We start from the raw sequence: 26,135 nt of genomic DNA, 5'->3' as shown, positions 1-26,135 counted from the left end.
CTGCCTCAGATTCTCTTTGGTTAATGCCTCTCCCACTCCATGAAGAACCTTCCCATGTCTAAGTCTTCATAGTTTCACTTGTAGACAATTAAAATAGCCTCTTGCCACTTTCAAATCTATCTTTCGCACTATAGTCTCAAGCAGTATTTCTGTCACTTAAAGTCCATTAAGTTGGTCCTCTGGATAAGATTATCCCAGTAAGCCCAGCCCAGCTTGCTCTCCTGTTAGCCCTCACACCCATGCTGACCCTTTGGTCTCCATAGTTTTATTACACTTCTTGAGTGCTGGCTGGTGGGCTTTGGTGCCTAGAATGTCCTTGCCTCTTTTGTCTGCTTGGTAAAGTCCTGCTCATGTCAGGGGCTGTTTCTCTGGGAGGCTGTTTGCTAGCGCTTCTGCAAGGGCCTCTTTGCCTGGCTTGTGCTCATGCTGCTGCGTCTACCCTACCTCCCTGTTCACCTGTGTACATCCACATCTCCTTGACAAGCCTGTGAACTCCTTAACAGAGGGGTCTGGGGCTTGTTTATCTTTGTCCTTCTAGTGGCACAGGGTGGGCATGTCCAGGTGTTTTGTAAGTGTTTCTTAAATTGAAGACCTGTTGATAAAGGAGTGGCACATTACATGCAGCTAGTTAAACATGAAGCTCCATCCAGAAGGCTCTTCATAAAGGAGTCTGGCTTCCAGGACCTGTTTACTGTGTGGTTCCGATTCTTCTCATAACAAAGCACAGGTCTCAAGGCAGCCTCCCCTGCCCTTGCCGGCCACGTTCATCCATCCAGCAGGTGGACATGGGTACATAGAGTCAAGCCTAAATATTTAATATGTTCAGGCTTCTAGCATAGTGGTTCTCAAACCTTAGTGTGCACCAGAATCACTCTGGGCCTCACGCCTGGAATTTCTGATCATAGACAGTCTGGGGTGGATCTTGAGAATCTACATCTCTAATAAATTGCCAGGTATTGGGGATGGTGTTGGTCTACTCTTTGAGAATATCTGTTCTAGCAAAAAGATTTGCTTTAGCAATTATTACTCTCTACTGTGCTGGGGAAGGAAATAGAGGGAGCTTTTTTCTTGGGTATGGTTTTACAGATTTTAAGAATAATTATCTAAGTTCAAAATAATGTTTTGAAGGTATAGTTTGTGCACGGCCACATACAAGATGGAGTTGATGATATCAATATGAAATAGATATGAAACTGTCGTTAAGAGAGGTCCTCCAGTTCAGATTTAGCCATAACTCAGGGAGTCCAAAGGAGAATTGCCTGCCCTGATCAGTAGTGAGTTTCCTATCAGTAGAGTTTTCCAAGAACAGGCTTCTAGAGATTCCTGAGAATAAAACAGTTCTATGAATGATTAGAGTAAATGACCATTAACATCCTGAAATTCTGTGATTAAGGAAAGTAGTGGTGATTGACATGACAAAACGGCACAAGTGAGATGTTGTGGAGTTTATTCTGGGAGATCTGCAGAGGCTGCTGAAGCTGCCTTAATTAAATATTTTAATCAACACTTATTCCTCACCCATAGTATGCTTGGTGACTAAATAGATTTATATCCAATGACCCCATAACTTGCTGCTTATTAACCTCAGATCATTTAAAAATTTAAATAGAAAAAGCCATAGGCCGGCCCAGAGTGTATTTCAGGGGCCTGTTTGGGTCCTGCTTCCAGAGTCACATGAAATTGAGATGCATAGAGCCATTTTGTCTTTTTTGCAATATTTATGAGAGAGAGGTGAAAGAGTGACAGAGAGAAAGTGCAATTGTAGGCCTTGAATTTATAGTTAATAGGTAACCAACTTGAATTTCAAACTCCTGTCTTACCTTATTGAGGAAGTCCAACCAGTTGCCAGATTCCATGGAATAAGACCAGGTGTCAGAGCCCCCTTTTCAGTCATTTACTATTAATTGAGCATCTATTAATTGCTGGGTACCAAGTGAGATGCTTTACAAGTACTACTTATAATCCCTTTACCCATCCTTCAAGGTAAGTTCTGTTATCCTCCTTTACAGCTAAAAGAAAAGGCATAGGCAGATATATCTTGTCCAATTTCACACAGGAAGACTCTTCAATGCATTTTTGGATGTTGACACAACTGTAAAATAGAAACTCATAAAACATAATCCAAAAATTATAGATCTATCTCAAGTCTGAGTACTGATGCGAAGTACAAGATTAGCAAATAGAATGCGGCAGTATATCAAATGAATAATACACTCTGGCCAAGTGCATTCTAGGAATGCAAGAATAGTTCAATAATAGGAAATATTAGGAAATCAGCATAATTTACCTTATCAATGACTAAAAAAGAGTTATACATTAGTAGATGTGGGAGGGCAGTTCATAAACTTCTCTTATAATAAAACTCTAAAACAGGAATAAGAGGAACTACTTAAATTTGGTAAAGACTAAGAATGAGCCACATATATTGTTCTTTACAGTGAAACACTAAATCCAACTTCCTTAAAGTGGGAAATGCTTGCTTTTGCTATTTGAAAATATTGCCTTAGTAGTTCATAGAAATGAATTAACTGAAGATAAAATAGTCTGTGTAAATATGGAAAAGAAGATAGGGCATTATTTTTGCCAACAATTATCTAGCAACCCCCCTAAGAGAATATAGTAGGAAAAGAAGCCCTACCAGAAGTAATAAGGGTACTGGGCGAGACCACTGGATACCAGCTCTTCTCTGTGTTGTTGGGGTCATGCAGCTGGTGAACTTCAGCAGCTGAGCTGGGATTTGAACCCAGGTATGATGCTGAAGTCTGTGCCCTCTCCACTCGGAAGCTTTTATGCTCATTGGTATGACTCGGTCACATCAGCATCAGCAGAAGGGAGAGAGTCTGTCAGTTTGTGACCCTCAAGCACTCCAACAGGGGAGGTCAAGCTTGCCCTGCTGGGGAGGGAGGAGACAGGCTTAGAGGCTTGGCACAGAAGTTTTACTGTGAAGAACCTCGAGGCTTCTGCTAGCAGTGGTACCATCCCCCTTGGGGCTGAGGCATCAGACTTGTATGTGGGAGGTTGAGGGTGTGTCATCTTGAGCCATTAGCCAGATCTCTGTCTCCCAGGTACTGAGCAGCCACCCAACGGAACTGCTCCCCTTTCTTCTTGGCTCCAAGGAACCATATTGCTTGCTGTGCCCTTGTCTCGGCTGTTTCACTTAAGAGGTAGTGCTTGTGGGAATGCTTTTTATTAATTTGGGGTGTCAGAGGCTGCCCCAGGTTTCAGGGCCACAAGCTGTTGGTTGCCATATCCACCCACCAATGATGCCTCAGCTGTGTGGTTTACATAGTGGGAGTGGAAGATGTGTTTATGCCACAGAATCTCTGGATGATACAGCAAAAGTATTATCCATATAAAACGTTTCCTTTTCATACAGTGTCAGCCATGGGGTGGTGGAAGGAACACCACATAGGAATGCAGGAGACATGGGTTTGGTGGCTGTGCCACAGCTAGCTGTGTGTCCCAGGCCAGTCCCTTAGCACTGCCAGCCTCACCCTCCTCATCTGTGCTGGGGGATGTTGCCTTGCATAGATTCCCAGTGCCCTTTGAATTCAAAATCATGCCCTGTACCATAGTTAGTGCTTTGCATAGAGGTTAACTCATCACAACCCTGTCAGGTAAGTCCTTTTATTACTCAGAGAAAAAATGGAGGCACAGAGAGGTTAAGCGACTTGCCCAAAGTCTCACAGCTAGGAAGTGGTGGAGTACTTATATGGCTCTTAGCCTTCATGTTCACATGTGTGGTTTTTCTCTACCTGAGCCATGTGATTATAGGGGTGTTGGTTCTGTCGGGTAGGGGAATGGAGTGTTGGGGGTGGGAGCCATTTCTTAAGCTGGGCTCTGGGGCGGATGGCCGGGGGCTGCCGCCTGGGAGAAGGATAGCGATGGTTACAGAGTTGCTGATGTCTGCTTTCCTCCTTTTTTCCTCTTTTCCTTTCTAGTCTGCGGCAAGCGCTACAAGAACCGGCCGGGACTCAGCTACCACTACGCTCACACTCACCTGGCCAGTGAGGAGGGGGATGAGGCCCAAGATCAGGAGACCCGGTCCCCCCCAAACCACAGAAACGAGAATCACAGACGTGAGTGCCCGCTTGTTAGGTCGGGCAGTGAGGATGTGGGTGGGCAGGGCTGGGAGTGTGCCTTTGTTTCACCTCTGGCATCTTCTGGTGGCAACTGCTGAGTTGGCCCTTTCATATCAGCCCGCTGTCCCTGCGGCTCGGCTGAGCCCCACATTTAGAGTAGGCTGGGCAGTGCTCACACATCCAGCTCTGCTCACTCAGGAAGGAAGGTGAGTGTAAAGCAGGAGAGCGTCTTTTCCTGGCTTCTGTCAGATGCCAGGCCTGCAGCTCTTTGCCCTCCACTCCAGAAGACCCACTACAACTGCTAGACTGAGTTTGGGCAGATATTCCGAATGTTGGCATGGCCTCTCAATGCCTTAGAATGTTCTTATTTATTGCTGTGGCTTTGTGATAAGGTGTTTCAATTTTGATACACAGCTCTCCTGCCTTGGCAATACTACCTGGAGACTTCATGTCAGTTGCTCAAGCACAGAAATGACAAATGTGGTCTGGATGGATTTATCATTTGGGATGTTGTATTCTGAAGACCCAAAATGATCCTGAAGATTTTTGTTTTCATTTCTGTTCTTTCTTTCCTACCTCAACTTCTCGTTATGAATTAGGGATTCACCTGGCATTTACCATTTACCATTTGACATCCTTCTAGAACATCCCTTATGGTCTTAGGGCCTATAAAAAACTCAAAATGGGGTGAGAACACGGAACCTTAGAGCTCACTTCAAGATGTGAGCCATGCTGAGATCTTTTGTGAAGAGTATTTGTGAACATGCCTTGTTTTTAAAAATTTTGTTCACAAGATTTTGTGGTAGGTGTTCTTAAAGTGAACAACTCAATGTCATTAAAGGGACCAGATCTTTAAAAATATATGACTGGGATTTGGGGATGATTCCTGTGCATTCCCATGATTTCCTGGGGATTAACTTAGTCAGCTGATGTCAGTTGGCCACCTTCATCAAATATTTGGAATAACTAACACACCTGTGACAAGACCTTTAGTGGGATTAGTATTTCTTTGTTTCATCTCTGGCATCTTTGGTTAACAATGGCTGAGTTGACTCCTTTGTGTCAGCCAGCTGCTTGGTTTGCCAGGACTTTCATAGCAAAATGCCACATCCTGGGAGGCTCACACAGCAGACATTTATTTTCTTACAGTTCTGGAGGCTGGAAGTCCAAGGTCAAGGTGCCAGCAGGACTGGTTTCCTCCAGGGCCTCCCCCTTGGTACCTCATCACAGGATCATCCTTTGTGTGCACATGCCCTGGTGTCTCTTTTTGTGTTCAGTTTTCCTCTTCTGAGTTCAGGTGCCTTCTGAGGACATCCGTCAGATTGGGTATTATGGTCCACCCAACAGCCTCATTTCAACTTTACCTCTTAAAACACCTCTTTAAAGACCCTCCCTCCAGTGGTTTGGGGTAGGAAGCACTGTTTAGCTCATAGCATCATCTTTAATTTTTGCTTACCTTCAAGGTTCAGGCCTTGAGCGTGACAGACCCCTGTTTCCTCACCTATTGTTGTTGTCCAGAAAGAATCTGAAAAGCAGAGGAGGCGGTGTCCCACGGAGCCTGCCTGCCTCTCCTCAGAGGCCCGAGCAGCCCCTGCACTGCCTTCTCTCTAGGAAGAGGTTTCTTTGGTTCACTCACCCTTGTCTTTCAGAAAGGAAAATTTGTTGACCTTTACCGAGGCAGCTGCTACTTGCATTTCCCTGTCTCTTCTCTTTTCTCTGGTCCCTCGCAAGGAGCTGTTGTCTCCTACCGTGAGGAGGCTGGGAATAATCTCCTTTGATTTTGGTCACTATCTGGAAAGTATTTATTAGCGATTGTTGCCCTCCCTAAAGTGTTTATTGGCTGGGTATTATTTCTCACTCCCTGGGTGCTGGCTTATCTCCTTATGTCTCTTCTCAAATGTCAGGCCATTTTGTTCCTGCATCTAGGTGCTTTATTCATGCTCTGGGGTTTGGAATGCTTCTCTCTTGTCTGTGCCTCATTTTTCTTGGTTCTCCTATAGCTTTTTATGAGCAGAGTGTGTGTGTACGTGTGTGCATATGTATGTGTACATGTATATGCATGCGTACGTATATCTCTATGTGTACGTGTATATGCAGGCATGCACATGTATATGTGTGCGTGTATGTGTGTGTACATGTATATGCATGCATATGTGCGTATGTGTGTACATGTATGTGCATGCATACATGTGTCTCTATGTATATATGTGTATGCATACATGCATGTGTACATGTGTGCGTGTGTGTACATGTATATGCATGCATATGTGCGTAAATGTATGTACATGCATACATGTGTCTCTATGTATATATGTGTATGCATACATGCATGTGTACATGTGTGTGTACATGTATATGCATGCATATGTGTGCACATGTATGTGCATGCATACATGTGTCTCTATGTATATATGTGTACGCATACATGCATGTGTATATGTGTGCGTGTATGTGTATATGTGTGCGTGTATGTGTGTACATGCTTCTGTGCATATGTGTGCACATGTATGTACATGCATACATGTGTCTCTATGTATATATGTGTACGCATACATGCATGTGTACATGTGTACATGCATGTGTGTGTACAGGTGCATGGCATTGGCGACAGTAGGGAAGGTCAACTGTAAACCCTAAGAGAAAGGAGGCAGTCTCTTCAGCTTTTCCCATGGTCCCCTGCAGACCCCTCCAGGTTGGCTGTTGACTTCTGAGGCATATTTTATTCTGTCCACCAGGATCTCCTCCACTGGTAGGTGTCTTTGGCCTCCTGTGGCTTCCCCTTGCTTAGGAAGGAAGCCGGGTCTGTCTCTCCTCCTATGTGGAAATGCCTCCTAAGAGGCCTCACGGGATGCTTCTCCTCTCTCGGCTTTGTCAGGGAGCATGCAGGTACCAGCCTTTTCCTCTCTCCCCCGTTTTCTCTTTCTTACCTTGTGGATGAGAAATTGGGTTTATCAAAAAGGACCATTTGACTGGCCAAAGGTTTTAAACCTCAGAGAAAAGAATAGTTATGCCTGAGTGGATCTAGGGCTTCCTCACATGAAGAAAGTTCTGGAACCCTCACAAATACCTTTTTAATGACATCTGCAGGCAGCATCCTCTCTTAGAGCTCTCTGATTAACCCTAGTTTTGCTGGTGGGGAGGGTGCAGCAGAAAGCCTTTAGCATCCACCTAAGCCATCCTTTCCTTCTTTCCTGGTTTCTTTGGAAAAACCCAAGAGACAGCTGCTCTTCCTGGGTTCTCTGTACCACACTCACCGCTGATTTGCTTCCTGCTCCAAATGTGTGCTCTGTTCCCTCCCACGTTCCCCTGGTGAGCAGCCCCCCAACCATTTTCCTGTGAGCACTAATTGCCAGTATCATTAATACCCAGTCATTAGCTGCTCCCACTGTTTGGGGGCAGGGGGCGGCTCCCATCCATCCTGCCCCTAAATGCCACTGGGGCTGTGTGCTGAATTGAATGTGACAACTTGGCAGTATCCTGAGGTCTCAGCTTCGTGAGCCTCCTTTGGCAGGGCTTTTGCGGAGGGGGAGGGAGGCAGTAGGGCCGAATCCAAGAGGCCAATCTGCAGCTCCCCCTGGGGAAGGGCTGGACACCAGTGGAGAGAAATGCTGACTTCCCCTGCTTAGCAGAGCTACGGGGTGGCCCAAGCTGCTTGTGAGTGGGGGCTGGGGTTGGGGGTTGCCATAGCTAGTAGAGAAACAGCCCTGCAGACCCAGGGGTTTGCAGGGGCACGGGTGTGTACTGCCCACAGCTGCAGAGACCTCTGGACTTTGCTCTTCCTGTTGTCCCTTGCGCTGTCCCCCCAGCTGTGTTTTCAACAGAGCCCATTGCTCACCTGCCTGCTGCGCTCAGAGGGCAGAGTGACGTTTCCCAGCCAGCGCTGACCCCCCTCCTCCAGCCTGCTGCCCTGCTGCCAACTCAGCAGTGACTACCCTCCCCACACAGGCTCTCTCGCCTTTGTTTCTCTCCTGGTCTCTCATTTTCTCCTGAGCATACATTTCTTGTTTCCTGTGGATTTGTACCTTGCCACTCTGCCCTACCTGTGGCAGCCCAGGGTGCGTAGGGCACAGATACCCCCTCGGGAGAGAGTAGTTCTCGGATGGAGTCTTCCCTATGTGGCTGCTGCCCTTCCTGTTCCCATGTGAGGCTCGATTCTTCCTCCCACCATTTTTCTCATCACCTTTGTCTGCTTTCTACAAATACAACATGTGCGTGTGTACATATGTGCAGACATACACACATAGATGTGCATATAGAAAGGGAGGGGGCTAAGTAGGGGAGGACTCTGAGGGGTGCACTCAGAAGCACCCCACTGTTACTCCTTAGGCTTAGGCAGCCCCATGGGGCAGGGCAGCAGAAGGGCACTGGATTAGAAGTCAAAGCCCCTTTGACATAGGCTCACAATGTCTACAGTCTTCTTGAATTTCTTTTTACCTTCTCTTCACGGTGGCAATTGATTATAGATCCTTTAAAGGTACTTTTTAGGGTGGGGATGGGCAGTCACGAAGTCCTGGACCTAGAGGACAAAGCTGTGTAAATAAATTTGTTTAACCCTTCCGATCTATCCAGCCAGCCAGCCACCTACCTGTTTAATAACCATGTATTGAATCCTGTCTGTATGCTGGGACTGAGAAATACAGACGAATAAGGCTCTGTCCTGTCCTTGAGGAGCTCACAGTCTTGAGTGTGAGTGTGTAAAGGGTGTGCACAGACTGGTCAAGGACCTCAGGGGTCAAGGGTGCAGGGTATTTTCTGTGTCTCACGACAGTGGTCTTTCAAGTGTGGCATCAACTCCACCTGGGAATTTGCTGGAAATTCAGATTCTCAGGCTTCACTAGCCTTTTTGAAAGAGACAGTCCAGGGTTGAGGAACTGCAATCTGGGTTTCAAAAGCCCTCTGGGAGGCCGGGCATGGTGGCTCATGCATGTAATCCTAGCACTCTGGGAGGGTAGATTGCTTGAGCTGGTGAGTGGGAGACCAGTCTGAGCAAGAGCGAGACAACGTCTGTAAAAACTAGCCAGGCTTTGTGGTAGACACCTGTAGTCCTAGCTACTTGGGAACCTGACGCAAGAGAATCTCTTGAGGCCAAGAGTTTGAGGTTGCTGTGAGCTATGATGCTATGGCACTCCACTAAGGGCAACAAAGTCAGACTCTGTCTTAAAAAAATTAAAAAAAGTCCTCCAGGGCATTCTGGTGCACACTGAAGTTGGAAGACCACTGCATCAGGGCTTTGCAAAAGCTTCACTGAGGAGGTGACATTCAAGTTAGCCCTTAGAGAGTGAGGAGGAATTTCCCAGGAGGGAGAGGGCTTCCCAGGTGGAGGTACAAAGGAAGGGAGGTGTGAAATAGCATGGTGTGTTCAGACACTTGGTCAGACAGTCATACTGGGTTTAGGGGATGTGGAGGAGAGACAGAAATGTAGGCATAGGCCCAAGTTAGAAGCTTCTGTGCCAGGCTGTATCATCTTTGCCCTGCAGCAAATTGGGGACACAGTAGCAATGACTGGAAGGCAACAAGAAATGATTTATGAAGAAATCTGTTTGGAGTCATTGTTATGTGGTATATTTCTTTTATTTAATAGTGTAAATAAATATAAGAGGCTCTCTATGACATGCTCAGAGCACCTAAGAGGGAAATGTTTTTTTTTTAAATACAGATCTATAAAATTTATTTCAAGCTTATTTTTCAGGCCCATGGAATTAAAGAGGCTCGTCCTGGGTCCCTGGAGGCCTCAATCTTCTGTGCAGTTGTTATATGTTTGGTACAAAGTTAGGTTTCCCATTTCCATTGACAGAAAAAAGGCAGCAGCCCTCCTATTCCTTTGGAGGGCATGTTGTACTCTGCAGAACTGAAAGGGGAGAATTGAGTTGATTAAGGGTAATGTCTGCTGATTAGGTAATCCGAAAATTAGTCTGATAATGTGCAAATTATCTAAAAGAAGCATCTGATGTCATTGGTGCGCTGATGGGAAAGATCTAACAGATGTTAGTCTTCTGGCATCTCTTGTCCTCTCACACACGGCCTAGGGGCAGCTGACAGCTGTAATAAGTGTTAGAATGAAAATTACCTTTGAAACAAACTTAAAAATTTTGAAAGGTGCCTGAAAAGCCATAGAGCCCACACAACCAACTACTTACCCCATCTTGACACAGGAAATCCAGCCTTTGTCATGGGGGAGAGAGAGAGGAAAATTTAGATATAGGGCTTGTTCTGGAAAATTGAACTGCTTCTCACTTCCCGAAGAGCAGATTTGGAAAGTAGCAACAGGTATTCTTTAGATGAATTGTTATTTAACAGTTTGCAGGTTATAAAGCAGAGAACCTGAGAGATTACTCTCTTAGAGGTATACTGCATGGGGTTAGTTTCCTAGCCCCAGGGTCATGCGCATCCCTGACCCTAGTGGCTGAGGGAATGGTTTTGGAATTATTTGGTGCGGGGATATGGATCATGACCCTGCCATGCTGCCATCTTCTAGCTGAGTAAATGTGGGTCACTCACTTATATTTCTCTGTTCCTTACTTGTCTCATCTGTAATGTGAAGATGATGGTCATACTGACCTCATGGGGTTACTGTGAGTCTTAAATGAGGTAATATGGTGTCAGGTACTGTGTCTGCACATTGTGAGCTGATTTTTCAGGTCCATGAAATTGAAGTTGTCCCATTTGGACCCACAGAGCATGTCTATGACCACAGATGGCTAATCTGAGTCAGGAACTCCATTGGGGCAATGTGTTGGGATGTTTCCACCACTGTGTAGCTAACTGCCCATGGAGTCTTATTGACATCAGTTTTGTAACTACACATTATCAGAGTCTTCCCTGGCCCTGGCACATACTTTGCTAAATCTTAAATATGGGACACTGATCCTTCTTTGCAGGCTAAACAAGAGTATTTATTGAGTACTTTCTGTATGTGCACTCAGTTTGGGGGATAAGTGTAACTGGGTCTCCAGAAGGCATAACATGTGATCTCCCCAGCCTAGGAGAACTTCCGGTGTAATTGAGAAATAAGATGGATGTATAAAACCCAGCAAGAGAAAGCTGTTGAGTGGAACCTAGCCAAGGGTGGCACCACCATTTCCCTAGGATCCGGCATCTATATGTCTCTTGGCTTTCTTGGAACCTCTTTTATTTTTCTCACATTTTTGGCCTAATTACCTAGAATATTTAGGATTGAAGAGATCTGTGTGCCATTCACATCTCTGACAACAGTGCCACTGGCAGCATCCCGCGAGTATGTCAGACACTGTGCTAAGCATGCCTCACACTAAGGTAGAGGCTACCATGTCACTGAGAGGACACCAAGGTGCACGAAGACCAAGCGATGTACCCAGGGACACAGAGCATGAATGTGAACTCATGAGTCATGTACCGGTTCTTGGGAAAGCTTTTTCTTTTTTAGACGTTTGATTCTTTTCCTACCTTATTAGATAGTTTGCATGGAGGAGGAGAAAGGAATGACGGAACGTCTGCTGATGCCAGGCATTTTACATGTGCTGTCTTGTAATGTTCATAAATCCATCGGGCATATCCTGTTACTGTCATTTTACAGACAAGGAACTGAGGCTCAGAGAGTCTGAGTAACTCATCCCAAGTCGCACTGTCAACAAAATGGGAAGCTAAGATGTGAATGGGTCTGAGTTGGATACCATCCAGTTATGTTAGGACGCTGGAACTCCAAGTGACGGGTCCCAGTTCCCAGCTTGCTCTTTGTCATAGTTCTACTGATGTTCCTTAATTTTCACTGCTGGACCGATTACCTAATGCAACGTATCAGATAGCAGCTTTTTAGAGAAATGAACACATTAATAGGCACTGTGTTAGCTTGCACTGTCATAACAAAATTCTACAGACTGGTTGACTTAAATAACTATAATTTATTTCTCACAATTTTTAAAAATTAAATTAAAAAATTTTTTTTCAGATTAATATAAAGGTCCATATGATTGGGTGATATTGTATTTCTCACAGTTTTGAGACTGAAAGTGCCAGCAGGGTCAGTGCCAGTCTGGTGAGGGCTCTCTCCTTAGGTTGCGGGCAGCCACTTTCTCTCTGTGTCCTCACGTGGCCTTTCCTCCGCCTGTATAGGTGGAGAGAGAAAGCGAGGTACCAAATCCCATCATGGGGGTCTCACCGGCATGACCTCACTAAACCTGATTACCTCCCAAGGGACAAATACTCATTCCAAATACTATCCAGCGATATCTGGGGCAGGAGGAGTTAGGACTTTGACATAATTTTAGGGGGTCAGGGGCATTTTTTTCTTCAAAGCTCTTTACCAACTTCAGGTGTTTGTGGTGTTTATGCATCACACCCTGTGATCACAAATTCCGGTTATGGCTTTAATTGGTAAATGAGTTTTATTGTAGAAAAAAAAATACACCTCTGTTGAATAGTTTCTCTGCATCTCTCTCATTCTATGTCTTCTTGTCTTCTGTAGCTGATTTTTTTTTCTGAACTTGGTCATTAAAAAAAAAGAGAGAAAAGAAAAGAAAAGCTTGTGCCTAAAACAAAAGCCTAGGATTCATGCTTTTGTCTTTGGTTTCACTCCTCCAGAATACACCCCATGTCTTTCTCCCTCTCTCCGTTCCCTGGCCACCAGTGGCTTCTGCCCAGGTCATCACAGCTTCCTCTTCCTCAAGCCTCTGCTCTTGCAGAAGTGATCTTGAAAGATATAAAACAGATCATGCCACATTCTTTCCCTCCATATGTTTATCATACTTGAATGCAAGCCATCTCCTCACCTCTGATTGTGTGGTCAGCAGCAGAGTCACTTGAGACTCAGGTGACCAGCTTGCCTGGGTTTTCCCAGTTGTAGCACTGAAGTTTCATACCTTGGGAACCCCTGGGTCACGGGCAAACCGGATGCTTGGCCACCCTACTGGATAGCTTGTATGTGGCACCTCAGCCCCTACCCCAGAGCCATGGATTCTAATCAAATTTTAATGAGCTACCCAAGTGATTTGCACAGCAATATTTGGGAAGTTCTAGCATATAAGGCCCTGTGTGCTTAGGTCCTGCCAAGCTCTCTGATTTAATTTCCCTCAGGTCTTAGCTGAACCACCAGATATTGCCCTACCATGAAAGGGCAATATCTGGTGGGTCAGCTAAGAGCCATATTGCCGGTTCAGAGCCAAGTTGGCAACTTACGTGTGATCTTAGATAAGCTGCATAGTCTCCTTGTGTCACATGTGTAAAATCAGAACATTAGTTGGCATCCATCTCACAGGTTATGATAATGATTAATTATGTGAACCCATAGAAAGCACAGCATCAACAGAACACATATGTGGTACAAAGCATATGACTGTCATATGTTGAATTAGAGCCATGGTTCCTAAGCTTGAGGGCATATCGGAATCACCTGAAGGGTTCCTTACAACACAGACTGCTGGACCCACCTCGGAGTTTCTGATTCAGTGGGTCGGAGGTGGGGCCTGGAATATGCCTTTTTAACAAGTTTCCAGATGAACCCTTACCATAGAGAGATCTAGTTCTCTAAGACTGATGTCTAGTCAGTTGATTTCCTTAATTCTTTTTTTCTTTTGGATGTACTGAGTTGGGTAACTGGCTGGGAACTGGGCTGTACTGTTAAATCTAAGGGGGTAGACTTGGTTTTTGTTTTTTTCCTAATACTCTATCCCACATAGCACAGACATCTCTGCCTCCCAGGACCTACTACTTCTGGGCCTGACTGTGGATGTGTCCCCTGCCTGGGCCCCTGTCTGTAGGTTATGCTGACCCTTAGCTCTGTGGTCCCTTGACTTTTTCCTAATCCTCAGGTCTGAAGCATGAGGCTCATCCTTTTCCTTTTCTTAAATGCTGTATTTCAGTCTAAAGAACATAGTCAATGCAGGTCCATTTGTGGACTGTGCCCAGTAGTGGTGGGAGGGTAGAGAAGGGCAGGTCTGGGAAAAAGGTAGGGGGCTTTTAGAATTCTAATCATGATAATAATATCCTGAAAACTTAAGTTGATAACACCTATCCAGCTCTGACACACCAAAATGTCCTGGAATTCTTTAAGGCTAGGACACTACATTGTTCAGAGCCAGGCTGTTGATATAGTTACTTTCAAATTAACTCAACTGACTCATTTGGTGGCAATAACAAGTTGCTACGCCAAGGCATGAACTGGCCTATGTGACCTTCCACTAGAAAATTGAAATATCTCATTGTGCTTTCCCTAATCAACACTGAGAAAATTCGTACACTTTACTTGGTTTTTTTCTCACTTTTCTGAAGCAGTAATGACAGAGCTGGAGTTGCCCACCTAAGGCTGGAGTGCAAAGTGCATCCCTTGGGGAGGGAATCTGACCTGTCTGGCCCCAGAGCTGGTGATATTGTGTACGTCCTCCTAACAAATTGTTGCAACCTTTTGGTAAACTGCAAATTGCAGCTCTAACCAAATTACCCCCCTGGAGATGGAGATGCCAGTGTGATTGGATATCTGTTTTCTGTTCTTTTAAAAATTTATTAATTATTTATTTTATATTTTTGAGACAGAGTCTCACTCCATCGCCTGTGGTAAGTAAGGTGCCATGGCATCATAGCTCACAGCAACCTTACACTCTTGGGCTTAAGTGATACTCCTGCCTTAACCTCCTGAGTAGCTGGGACTACAGGTGCCTGCCACAATGCTCAAAATAGTTTTTCTATTTTTAGTAAAGAAGTGGTCTTGTTCTTGCTCAGGCTGGTGTCCAACTCTTGAGCTGAAGCAATCCACCTGCCTCGGCCTTGCAGAGTGCTAGGATTACAGATGTGAGCCACTGCGTCCGGCCATATTTTCTGTTCTTAATGGCATAAGAGTAAATATTCACAAAGTTTGTAACTAAAGGTTTGAGTTTTATATCTGATAAACAGGGAAGGCAGCCATAGGAAGGGAAGGAGGCTGAGCTCACATTTTAAAATTTTTGTAGTATTTCTGTAGCCACCAAAACACAAAGACAGAGCCTGTTTTCTCGTTGGTTGCTGCTGGGCCCTTGGTGAGAGACTGCATGAGACTCAGGGTTCTGGGGCCAGCTGAGTCTGGGAGTTCTTGATCCCTTCCACTTAGGGTGACCAAGGATTCCTACAGGAGGGAAGACCCACTGCTTTTCCACACACAGCTTTCCTCTTTCCAATGGGTCCCTGCCCCAATGTGAAAGGACTGTTTGCAATGCCTTAGGTGGGCCACTCCGCCCCCAGGGGACTTTACATGTTTTTAATTTCTAGTCTTTAACTTACTTTTACCTGGCAGATTTTTTCCTCAAAAATAGCCTGTGAAGATTTATCCATCCTTTTATTAAGCATTTATTGTCAGCTCTGCATCAGTCACTGCCAGGTGCAGGGGACAGAGATGAAGGACACTGCTCCTGGCCACAGGATTGCATAGCTACTAGGGAAAGATGCGTGTGCCCAAATATAGCACAATGCTGAAAGGTGGAACTCCCCTGGACTGGGAAAACTTCACTTTCTGTTTCTTCTTTTATTCGATTATAATGCTCAAATAATAGGCCTAAAAGGGACCTTAAGACATCACCTAGAATACTCTGTTGCCTTTATATTGGCAGTGCACTCAAACAAGTGGGCATGGAAGCCCCTTGCCTGTGTGCAGAGGCCTCTGCAGAGAAGCCCAACCTGTGCCCATGACTTTAATCGTTTAACCACCTTCATTGCCAGCTTTTTTGTGGCCTGTGCTGCCAGTTCAACTCATTCTGTCTCAAGTCGTCCTTGACAGTATGGAGTTTGATGATTAATCAGCTCCTTCCATAAACTTGAGGACTTATTCAATCAGTTCTGGGCTTTCTCTTCTGCAGGCGCTAATTGCGGCACCTGAAGTCACTCTGCACTGGCACCCATGCCTACCCCCTTATATCCTGAACATAAACTCACTCTGTCCTAGGTGCCAGGTGGCAGAATAGCCCTTGAGGAAGAGGGGGTTCTGGGCCATCAAGGGCTATGATGGCCTAAAGGTCCTGTGGTGAGCAGACCCTGGTGTCCATCTCCCTGCCAGGCTCCTGGCCTTCCTACCGTGGGGAGGAAGGCTTCATTTGTCGTCTTCTTGGGGCCTGAGGTGCTATTAGGTGGCCACGAAGAACCAACCTTAATGGAAGCCCAACACTTTTATTCCTTGGATCTATGGGATTTATTTTTTCATCAATTCTAGGAAAGCAATGAAAAAAGGTGCCAGGCCATGGGGATAATTTATATGAGTAAACACGTAAGGAGCAGGGCAAGCGAGAGCATGAGAATTAAGGCCATTTATCCAGGCTTTGATGCTCTGTTTGCCCTCTGGTCCAGCCTTCCTCACAGTCCTTAGCACGCCACTTTTAACCCTCTCCTGCCTCTACTCACGTCCCTGGGCCTGCCGGATCTCCCTGCAGCTGCCTGCTCTTCCCAGCCTGCCGCCTGCCTCCCCTCCCGTCTTGCTACCCTCATTAAAGCTGGGCAGAAGGTAGCAGGATGTGGCAGTGGCCTCCAGCTGAGGCCTGCTCCTGATTCTGACAGGCATGCGCGTCGGTTTGCATCCTCCCTCCTCATCCTGCCTGCTCCAGCTCCAGAGCTTCCTCCTCTGGCTGGTCCTGTCCAGCGTGTCCTGTGAAGCCAGCTTGGCCAGCCTCTTTCCCTTTCTTTCCTCTGTCTTCTGAAGATAACGCTCAGCACAGCCAAGTGGCACCAGGCTAGCATGCTTTACACTTGAGAGATGAAGTAATAACAGGTGGCAAGAGTGGAGCTGCCGCAGCCCAGGATCCCAGTTGCCATGGAAACATGTCAGACCTGTAGAGGGACACAGGAACTGTCAGCCGTGGAGGGTAGGGGACAAGTGAGAGTGGCAAGGAAAGGCATATATCTTCCCGGAGGGCTTTGCTCACTGCCCCTGAATTCCCCAGGGGCTGCATGCCCCAACCTAGTGGGCCCCAGAAATAGAGCTTCCCAGCTGGGCTGGGGCTGGGTGCTGGGAAGTGAATGTGGCTGCGTGTTTGTGCACACTAGGCCCTGTTGTCTGCTCAGGATGTGAGGCCATGCTTTTGTGCATGTGCCAAGGAGGAGCCTAAACTCCTGGACTGCTTCCTATTCCTCTAAGACACTTGGGATGCGGATCTGGTCTCAGCAGAACCCAGATGAGGGGCTGTTACTGGTGGCCAGATTGTCCCCACTACTCATTCTTTTCTGAATGGCAGGCACATGGCAGCAGGGAACAGATTGAAAGGGGGAAAGACAGCTCTGTCTGGTGGTGGCTTTATGGAAGATCTGGATCCTTGTTTGCCTGACTTAGTGCAGTGATCCTGTGGGGTGTGCACGAATGCATTTCTAGAATGCCTGCTCTCTCGTCCCTGAGCATGATGGCGGGACCTCCTATTATTTTTTCTACATTTCTTCATGAACTTTGTTCCTGATTTCCATTTTTTTTTCCTTTGAGCTTTTTTAGATTTATCTTCCCCAGGTAAATTTCTAAACTCTTAAGACTACTTTATTTTCTCAGCAGCTTACTTTTATCTCTTATATGATCTCAGCTCATGAGCATTAATCAACAGAAAACCAAATTCATCATCACAGTTGCTGACATAAAGATACCACTTGGGTCTTTGCCCTCCTTGTCATCTTACTCTATAAAGCAGGACTCAATTTCTCATAAGCAGAAGCAAAATCTCTATTTAAGTCCCACTTGCAAGGTCTAGGTGAACTTCCTATTTATAGTAAAATCTTTTTTATAATGATCTCATATATAGTACCAGGAAATTGCTCATGGCTGGGTCAGGCCATAAGCCAATCTAGCCATGGTATGAGCTTTACTTAAAAAAAAAAAAAAAAAAAAAAAAAAAAACTCCTCCATGAGCCTCTGAATTCTCCAAAGAAGTGTTTTCACAGGAGTATATAACAATAAATATGCAAGGTATGGACAGAAAGTATTTGCCTGTGGCCTTCCCAGGAGGTAAAGAAGTGTGATTAGAGGCAGAATCTCTGAGGATACAGACAAACCAGGGGGAAATCCTGCCTCCAAAGAGGTATAACTGGGCCCTGAAGATAGCACTTTAATCTCCTTGGATTTCTTTCACCTCCTCTGTCAAATGTGAATTCCTACTTCGCAAAGTTTTTGTAAAAATCAATGAAATAACATATGTAAGGCATCCAGCATAAGATCCCCACCCCCCCATTTTGTAGCATAATAAATGCCTGCTGCTTCTTGTCTATTGAGTAGTTGAACAAAAGGGAGGCTGAGTGGACAGGCACCACCTGATATCCTCTCCTCAAGAAACAGTGAATCACATCTTGGCTTGTGTGTTTGGACAGAATGATACGTCACCTTCCGTAGGAGGGGTACAGTGTTCTTTCCTCTAGCAACACAGGGTCCTAGGCCACCCACTCCCACGTACTCCAAGAGCTGGTTGTGAGACCAGGCCAGATGACTGCCCAATCTATCTAAACACAGACCAGGGGCAGTGAGTGACATTCAGAGTGATGGGTACTGCTGTCGCAGGGAAGCAAGCACCATCCTTCCTAGGAAGAGGTTCCAGGGACAACCTGTGCCACCTACTGACATCTCTGCCACTCCTTTCTAAGTCATTCAGTCCACAAATTACCGACAGCCCTTTTTGATGTGCAGGGCATGTAGGTGTTCCAACAGTGAGTGTGACATAGTCCCCTCCCTGAAGAAGTAAAAGACCATGTCATATGGGGATATGAGGCAGGTGTACACACGTATCAGCAAATGGAGGGTCATAATAGTGATGCTAGCAGAGTGCCCTCCCCAGCGCAGGACTGGTGATTTCTGGTAGGAAATTGGGAGAGCTCCATAGGAGAACCTTCATTCTGAATCTAATCCCTAAATACCAAAACATTGTCAGAGAACCAGATGTATAAGCTACTAGTCCATCCCATGTCATTTTACCAAAGGGATGTTTTGAGCTCACTGCTGTAAGAAGAGAGTAGGAACTGAAGCAATCACGATTTGTCTAAAAAGAAAACATAGCTGGGCACTATCACTAAATACTGGGCCATTTCCAGATTGAAAATGCACCTCCTCACCCCTGCTGGCCTGGCATGTGACAATGGCATATGCCAAGGCCTGGAGGTGGGATTTTGAACCTCCTTCACTCCCTTGGACAGGCTGGACAGGCACGTAGTACGGCCAGCAACCAACATGAACATGTACATGTGGGGACCCTGCTCTGATCCAGTCTCCTCACAAACTTCTTTTCTTCAGATGAATTAAATGCTTTTCTTTTGGTCCTTTTGCCTAGGCTCAATTTCTCCATCACTCTGCTGTGCTCTACTAGGTCATTTCTGAATTTTTTATTTCTTGCAGTATTAGAGGTCATGATTTAACAGAGTGTTCTACCAATTGTCTTTTGGTGGGGAATACCGTAAAGAATTATCTGGAAGTTCTTATACTCTGTATTTTACTTTTTCATCCTTGTACATCACAAGGGATATGGTGTGTTGGAGAAAAGATTTTGTGACTGGGGAGGAAATCAGACATTATAGGAAGCCCCTGAGAGGACAGGAGAGAGACAGATGAGGAGACCGGACCCCCGGAGAGTTTTTGTGGAATGACACACATGGATTCTTTGATCTCTGTCCATGCACGAAGCTACCTAAATTGTGTTCGGCCTCTCCACATTTTGTATCTAGCTTATAAAATTTAGCTTTGGTTCACCCATCAGCCCCTACCTTTAACATACCCTATTCTTCTTTCTGTTCATTATTTGATGAACTTTTGTTGAGGAAACCCTGAGTTTATTTGCTTCATAGACAAGCTTGGATTTTTCTAGTAGAGTTCTAAAAACTGACAAAGATGACAATTGAAGGAGAAGGGAGAAAAGGGATGCTGCTACTTCTGGATTTAGGCAATGGAAATTTTATAGGCAGAGTAAAATTTTTGCAGATGTGTTGGTTTGGGGAGGTTAATTGCAAAATCATTCTGTATTCCATGCAGATCTTTTTGAGATCCAATGACTGGTAAAGAAAAGCCCATACTCAACGGACTACAGAGTGTGGCTAGCTCCCCTCTCTCTCCCAAACAGCCGACACTTTTCTTGCAGAGAATTATCTGCCTCCCTGAAGATGGAAATCAATGACTTAGAAACTGATTAAACAATCCAAATAGCAACTGATAAATGGATTAACCCTCTGTAATATAATTCTGCTAGCTTTTGTCTTCCGCCTTCCCCAGGTAAGTTTTCTATTCCTGGAGGCAAAACGGAGGCATGGAGGAAGTGAGGGCCAGAGGGAATCATATTAAAGTGGGTGAATCCGTTTATCACTTACTGTCTGGATGGCATTTCTGCTCACATATCTGCTTCCTTTTACAGATTTGTACCCTACGGGACCCTGATTAATGTTAGCTGGTGAATAATGAAAGATAGCAGACATTGGGTACAGTGAGGAGGAAGATACCCCTGTGGTTAAGGCTGATCCCATAAACAGAGAGACTTTCTTCCTAGTAGCAAATAGGGAGTGTGAATATGACAAAGAAATGTCTACAATAGGGAGGGAGAGACAGAGGAAACTGGAGGCATTTTTCCCCTTGTAAAGAACCTTTTCAAGACTTGTCAACCACCCCCAGAAATTGAATGATTCTGCTGTTGAGGATGGGTGCTATACTCATGAGGCTTTGTTTTCAAGGCCATGTCCCACGGTCTTTCTTTGCCTTTGTTTAAGGATTTTCAGAGGGGCATGTTATGAAGTTAAGAGTGTTTAGTTACCTGTAAAGATCTTAAGCCTAGAGACATGCCCACTCGCCTACCATTTAACCCATCTCTGGCATGAAGCTGAGCTAGTAAGCACCTGGTAAACCTGTATGTAGGCTGGAGATTAACTTTTCGTGAGTGTTTTCCATGATCAATGAGTCTGGACTTCCTGGAAGTGAGGCTGAATGAGAACAGACACCTGCATACCTGCCAGGATGCTCATCAAAGTCCCCAAGATATCTTTGGTGTCCATCCTGGACGTGACCACTCATTAGTGCTTCTTTGCTTTCTTTTTCAGAGATAGGAAGGATGTCTGCTAAATAAGAACACCTTTCCCAAGGGCAAGGTCCCAGCAGTGACCATGTTCTCTCCCTCCAGTTTCACTGTAGTTTATGGTTGCCACCTGATGTTTGGAGTCTTGGCCCTGAGGGCTGGTTGTTCAGGGCTGAGTAGTGTTCACTGAACCAGTAGGCCTTCTGGATGGTTTGGTCATCAAGGGATATAATTAGAGGAGCAAGGTGATTTCTATAAAACACAGAACTGGGAAATATTGTATAAATTAAACTCTGGATGACTTGCAAGACATGACTAACATTGAGAAGGATCCAGAAGGATCCAAAAGAGAATTTAGACCTATTTAACAGCTTGGTCACAACAAAAGCTCAGATTGTAGACTTCTTGTTCCTTGTGAAGCAGATTCTCTGCCACACCATGGGAGGAAAAGAGAGGGTAGTAGAAATTCTTTTCAGCCTGAAATTAGAATTCTTTTATAATGTTCCCACAGCTCAGAAAGGACCGGATGGAACAGTCATTCCCAATAACTACTGTGACTTCTGCTTGGGGGGATCTAACATGAACAAGAAGAGTGGCCGGCCTGAAGAATTGGTGTCCTGTGCAGACTGTGGACGCTCTGGTGAGTGTGGCCCTTTCCTGCCTTGGGTGTCCATAGGCCAGGACCTGGTCCACCTGTGTTCCTCTGCCATCTGGTGATGGTGGGCTTGGAGAGTGGAATGGAGAGTGATGGTGGTAGTGGTTTTGAATGGAGAGGGCTTTTCAGGTCATTTTGATATTTTTCTTCTTTGGGTCTTAAAGGCCAAAAGTTATGCCCTAGGATCCAGGAAAAAGGGCAGAGGGAAGTTTTTGACTTGCATCAGGGTAGATTTTCCTTTGCATGCATGAGTTGTCGACCACAGTGAGGTAGAGTGGAAGTTCCTGAGATGCAGGCAGTGTGCTTTCTTGTATTGGGTGATGCACCAACCTAAAAAGATGCCTTTGTTCTGTGAATGTATCTGGGACAAACCCAAAGAGTATGAAAACGTGAATATTGGGAGAGCAACCAAACCTGGGTAGGAGTCACAGACCCCTGGGCAGCCTGCATGAACACCACCCCCACTGGCCACTCATCCTGTTTTCTCACATGAAATAGGCAGAAGATACCTGGGAGATCAAGAGGGCGAAAGGGCAGACATTTTTGAGAGCTAATCTGGAGTTGATTCGGTGTTTTGTTTTTGTTTTTGTTTTTCATTTTTAACCTATCCAAAAACTAAAATAACAACCAGAGACTTTGGGTTTTGTTCTTTCATTCCTAAAATGAGTTCAGGTCTTCACGTTTTGTCAAGTGGTTGTTTCGTTTTTCATTTCTAACCAAACCATTATTTTTGGCTGATCGTGGTTGGTTGGTAGTAATCACTTTTCAAATTGTGTTATGTCACAGCTAGACCAAAGTGCAAGGCAGAAGGGGGCGAGGATTTGGGCATCATTTCTAGTCTCCTCAACTACTGACTAGGAGGTGAACACAGTTCGATTGGGTGGATGGTTCCAGCAGTGAAGAGTCGTTTCTCCTTTCTACTTTTCTAACCAGTGTCTTTTGCACTCTCAGTCCTAAGAAGACTGAAATGACCACATCTTGGTTTTCCACAACAACTCAGTTCTTCCCTTGCTTTGTCTGCAAACTTTGGCTTTGGCCCTTTTGTATTTTGATGTTAAGATTGTTTAGGGCTTAAGACTGACTCAAGTGGCACATCAGTAATTCAAAAAGGACTGGTTTCCGTTGCACAGAACCCTCAACTCTCAAGGACCCTGACAGGGTGGTCCATTGTGCAATTCCATCAATTCATTTACTGTTCAAAGATGATACCTAATGCTGCACTTTTTACTGTACTGCTGCTAGTTGAGACGACAGGGCCCTTGTGATAGTGGACTCTGGTTTTTAGATACTTAAAAAGAAAACAAAACAAATGAAATTCAATTCAGAGTTTTTAAAAAGCAAGCAATCAGACAAAATCTCTACTGTGAGAAGCAAGGTCACTTGGTGGAGTGATATTCTAAGCAAAGCGTTGTGGACTGCTATAGGCTTGGATGGGGTAGAGAGGGCAGCTTCAGAAATCCCACTGCAAACTGCTATAATTTCCCCTTTTCTTTCCTACAAAAGATAGGGTACTTGAATCTAATCCATGGGGTATCAGAAGTGGGAAGTTGATTTCCTATACAAAGCTCTTTCCACAACCTTCACTCAGCATTTCCCCCACAAGGTTCTGTCTGCTATGTGACTCAGGGGGCCGTTTTATACCAGCCTACGTATTCTCACTGCATTTTCTAAGGACTAATTTGGGTGGATCATTTAGTCAAGGTCTGACTCTGATGTTGCTGAAATAGTCGGTACCTAGGGAATAAACAGGTGGCAATATCCTAAGGGATGTGCTTGTTAAGGCAGGTGGGCAAATACTTCTCTGGGGCCTCTCTAGGGTCCTTCCAGAGAAGAGAGTGAAGCTTGGAAGATCTGTCTTTCCCTTTCCATAGAACTCACTACTTCCATTTCCTGGGAGAAAGTCTAATTCTTGAAATCGGCACCTTCAGTGGTGCGTTCTGTGAGGCAGTCCCAGGGCCCGTTTATAATGTAAAGAGGCTCGAACCTGAATTTTAGACTTCAGGATGCTCTGTTTTATTAGGCCTTTCACTTTAACTCCTATTTCTCACCTTACTTCTCTGAGTTAGATTGAGAAACTCTGAACTTTCTGGAGTAACCAAGCCTTAGGTATGTTTAGTGGCTAGAGTGTGTATGTGTGTGTGAATGCGCGCACAGGTGTGCACGCACGTGTGTGTATGTGGGAACAGATCACAGAAATTTCCTCCAGCGTTAAATAAAACGAGAAGCTCTTTTATTACCCACCACTTATCAGGCTTTCCAACCTCCTTTTGCTTTCAGTGCAAATGAACCACACGGTGTAAGGGCAGAATTGAAAGGGTTCCAAAAGAATGGGATTAAAAGCAGGCAAAAATAAAAATGAAATGGATGGAGGCTTAACCACCTTGAATGGGTTATCTGACAGTAATACCTTTGTACAGCTGACTGTCAAAGTGAAGGGCAAACATTGTTCAAAGAAACACCAACAGAAAACACCAAAGAAATACCAACCAGGCTTTAAAACCACCAAGGAAAATCGTTGTCTGGGGCTGGGTTGAGTGAGCGTGCATGCTTATGTGTGCAGGCGGAAGAGGAGGAAGATCATGCTTGAAGCTTCTTTCGCTGTCGGAAGCTGTGGACACATGTATTATGGTAGCAATGATGCTTTTTTGGGGAGGGGGGAAACCTCTTCCCTGGAAATGTTTGCTTTGTCCCAAATCCCTATCACTAGGAAATATACCTGGTTACTCCCTTTTGGTGTGACAATGGTTTATTATCTTGCTATTAAGAATAGCGTTGTAATAACGTAATGAGAATATTAATGATGCTGTCTGTTGCTTAACCCATGTGCTGATATATTCATCATACATGTCAGCTCATTTGGGAGGAGAAGGCAGGAAGGAGAAGGAGGCAGCGGCCGCAGCACGCACCACGGAGGACTTATTCGGTTCCACGTCAGAAAGTGACACCTCAACTTTCCACGGCTTTGATGAGGACGATTTGGAAGAGCCTCGCTCCTGTCGAGGACGCCGCAGTGGCCGGGGTTCACCCACAGCAGATAAAAAGGGCAGTTGCTAAACCCATGGACAGACTCTCTGGGCAACTAGCCACCCCTTTGACTTTGCTCATTGTGCTGGTTCTGATAGACTTCTTGTAAGGAAAGACAACGTTAGGTTTTCCCTTTATCCTTGCTTTCCCCCTCACCTCCCATTGTCCCTTTCCCTCCTGCCATCCCTCTATTTTATTGAACGTCAGAAGCACAAACTACTGAAACAAAACAAAACAAAACAAACAAAAAACGAAAGAGCAGAATGAGAGTTCTTCAGAGAGATGGTGTTGCCATGTGCTATTTATTTTCTATAGAACTAGGAAGGTAGGCAGATTATCTCTTTTTTGAGGGGAGGGGGGCTTTTTGACATGAGCAGAGTTGATTTCCTCGATTTTCATATTTATTGGCCAAATGAAGAGAAGAGTAACTTTGGGTTTAGAACAGAGAACTGATAACATTTAAAAATTATTATTTATATATTCTAGCTATTATTAGAATCAGACCTTTTTTTGAGAGAGAGTGAGAGAGAAAAAAAGGGAAATCAAAGAAGCCACAGTAATATCCTATTTAGAGGCAAGCCACTGGGGGGAGAATTTCCTCACTGGGAGATGATTGCACTTTCTGTGTCCCACGGAGTTGGAGGCTCCCCAAGGCAGACCCCTTCCCCAGGTCTCCTCCCTGACCTTTCCGTCTTCCTCTCTGCTTGCAAGAAAATGTCAGCGACTCCAGAGAAGTCAGGGCACCTGTGTCTGGCCTCCTCCAGCACCAGGGCCCTGGCCAGCCGCCTCTTTGACTTGTCCTCCGTCAGCAGAGCTGCTGTTTCATTGTTGCTGGTTTCCCTCACTTTCCTCCTGGCGAAGAGCAACTTCCAAGTGCAGGAATGGAACACAGGCAGAAAGCCACAGGCTCAGCGGAGACAACACAACCTGGGGCCGTGCTCACTGAAGGAAGAAGGAGATTGCACAGTGTCTTCCCTTGCCCCTTGCCCCTGTTTAAAAACATAAAAATGCTCGTTGGATGATCAAGTCTCCTGTATTTCTTCTATTTTTTTATAGTGCCTGCCAGGCACTTTGTTTTATGTTTCCAATAGCACCTGCTGAAATAAACGAAAGCAACACTGCTCATAGCCCTGGATCAATGGAGAAGACCACCCACCTCACTGACAGTCCCAAGAACCACCGGCTGCAAGGTCCTAGTCAGAGGTATGTCTTGCCGACCTGTCTCACAATGTGGGCCAAACCATCATAATTTTTTTTTTTTTTTTAGTTTTCTTTTTGTTTCTTTTTGCTTTGTCCCTTGTCCTCCCACCAGCTTTTTTTGTTTTGTTTTGTTTTGTTTCTGGGTTTGGACCCCCTTCTTAGTGTGGAAGTGGCTACTGGAGTGTCTTCCACCTGCCCTTTGTGCCTGTGTGTGCATGTGGACCCACATGG

At 45.2% G+C, this 26,135-nt stretch overlaps 1 protein-coding gene across 7 annotated transcripts in view; it reads left to right on the top strand.

Moving 5' to 3' along the window:
* The window catches only part of DPF3 (double PHD fingers 3), a 224,303-nt gene that overhangs the window by 148,809 nt on the left and 49,359 nt on the right, over window positions 1-26,135 (top strand). For 5 of the 7 annotated variants that reach the window (XM_023507637.1, XM_023507636.1, XM_023507635.1 and 2 more), the window contains 2 exons: window positions 3,942-4,079; window positions 21,537-21,665. In XM_023507637.1, the coding sequence (XP_023363405.1) occupies window positions 3,942-4,079; window positions 21,537-21,665 (267 nt within the window). Of the gene's footprint in view, window positions 1-3,941; window positions 4,080-21,536; window positions 21,666-24,531; window positions 25,908-26,135 lie in introns of all 7 variants that reach the window. The other 2 variants (XR_002770878.1, XR_002770877.1) reach the window with 1 other exon arrangement.

The sequence above is a fragment of the Otolemur garnettii genome, unplaced genomic scaffold (assembly GCF_000181295.1).
Source record: "Otolemur garnettii isolate 467f Iridium unplaced genomic scaffold, OtoGar3 scaffold00196, whole genome shotgun sequence".
Lineage (NCBI taxonomy): Eukaryota > Metazoa > Chordata > Mammalia > Primates > Galagidae > Otolemur > Otolemur garnettii.
The sequence above is the reverse complement of the archived record's forward strand: the minus strand, read 5'-3'. Positions and strand labels throughout refer to the sequence as shown.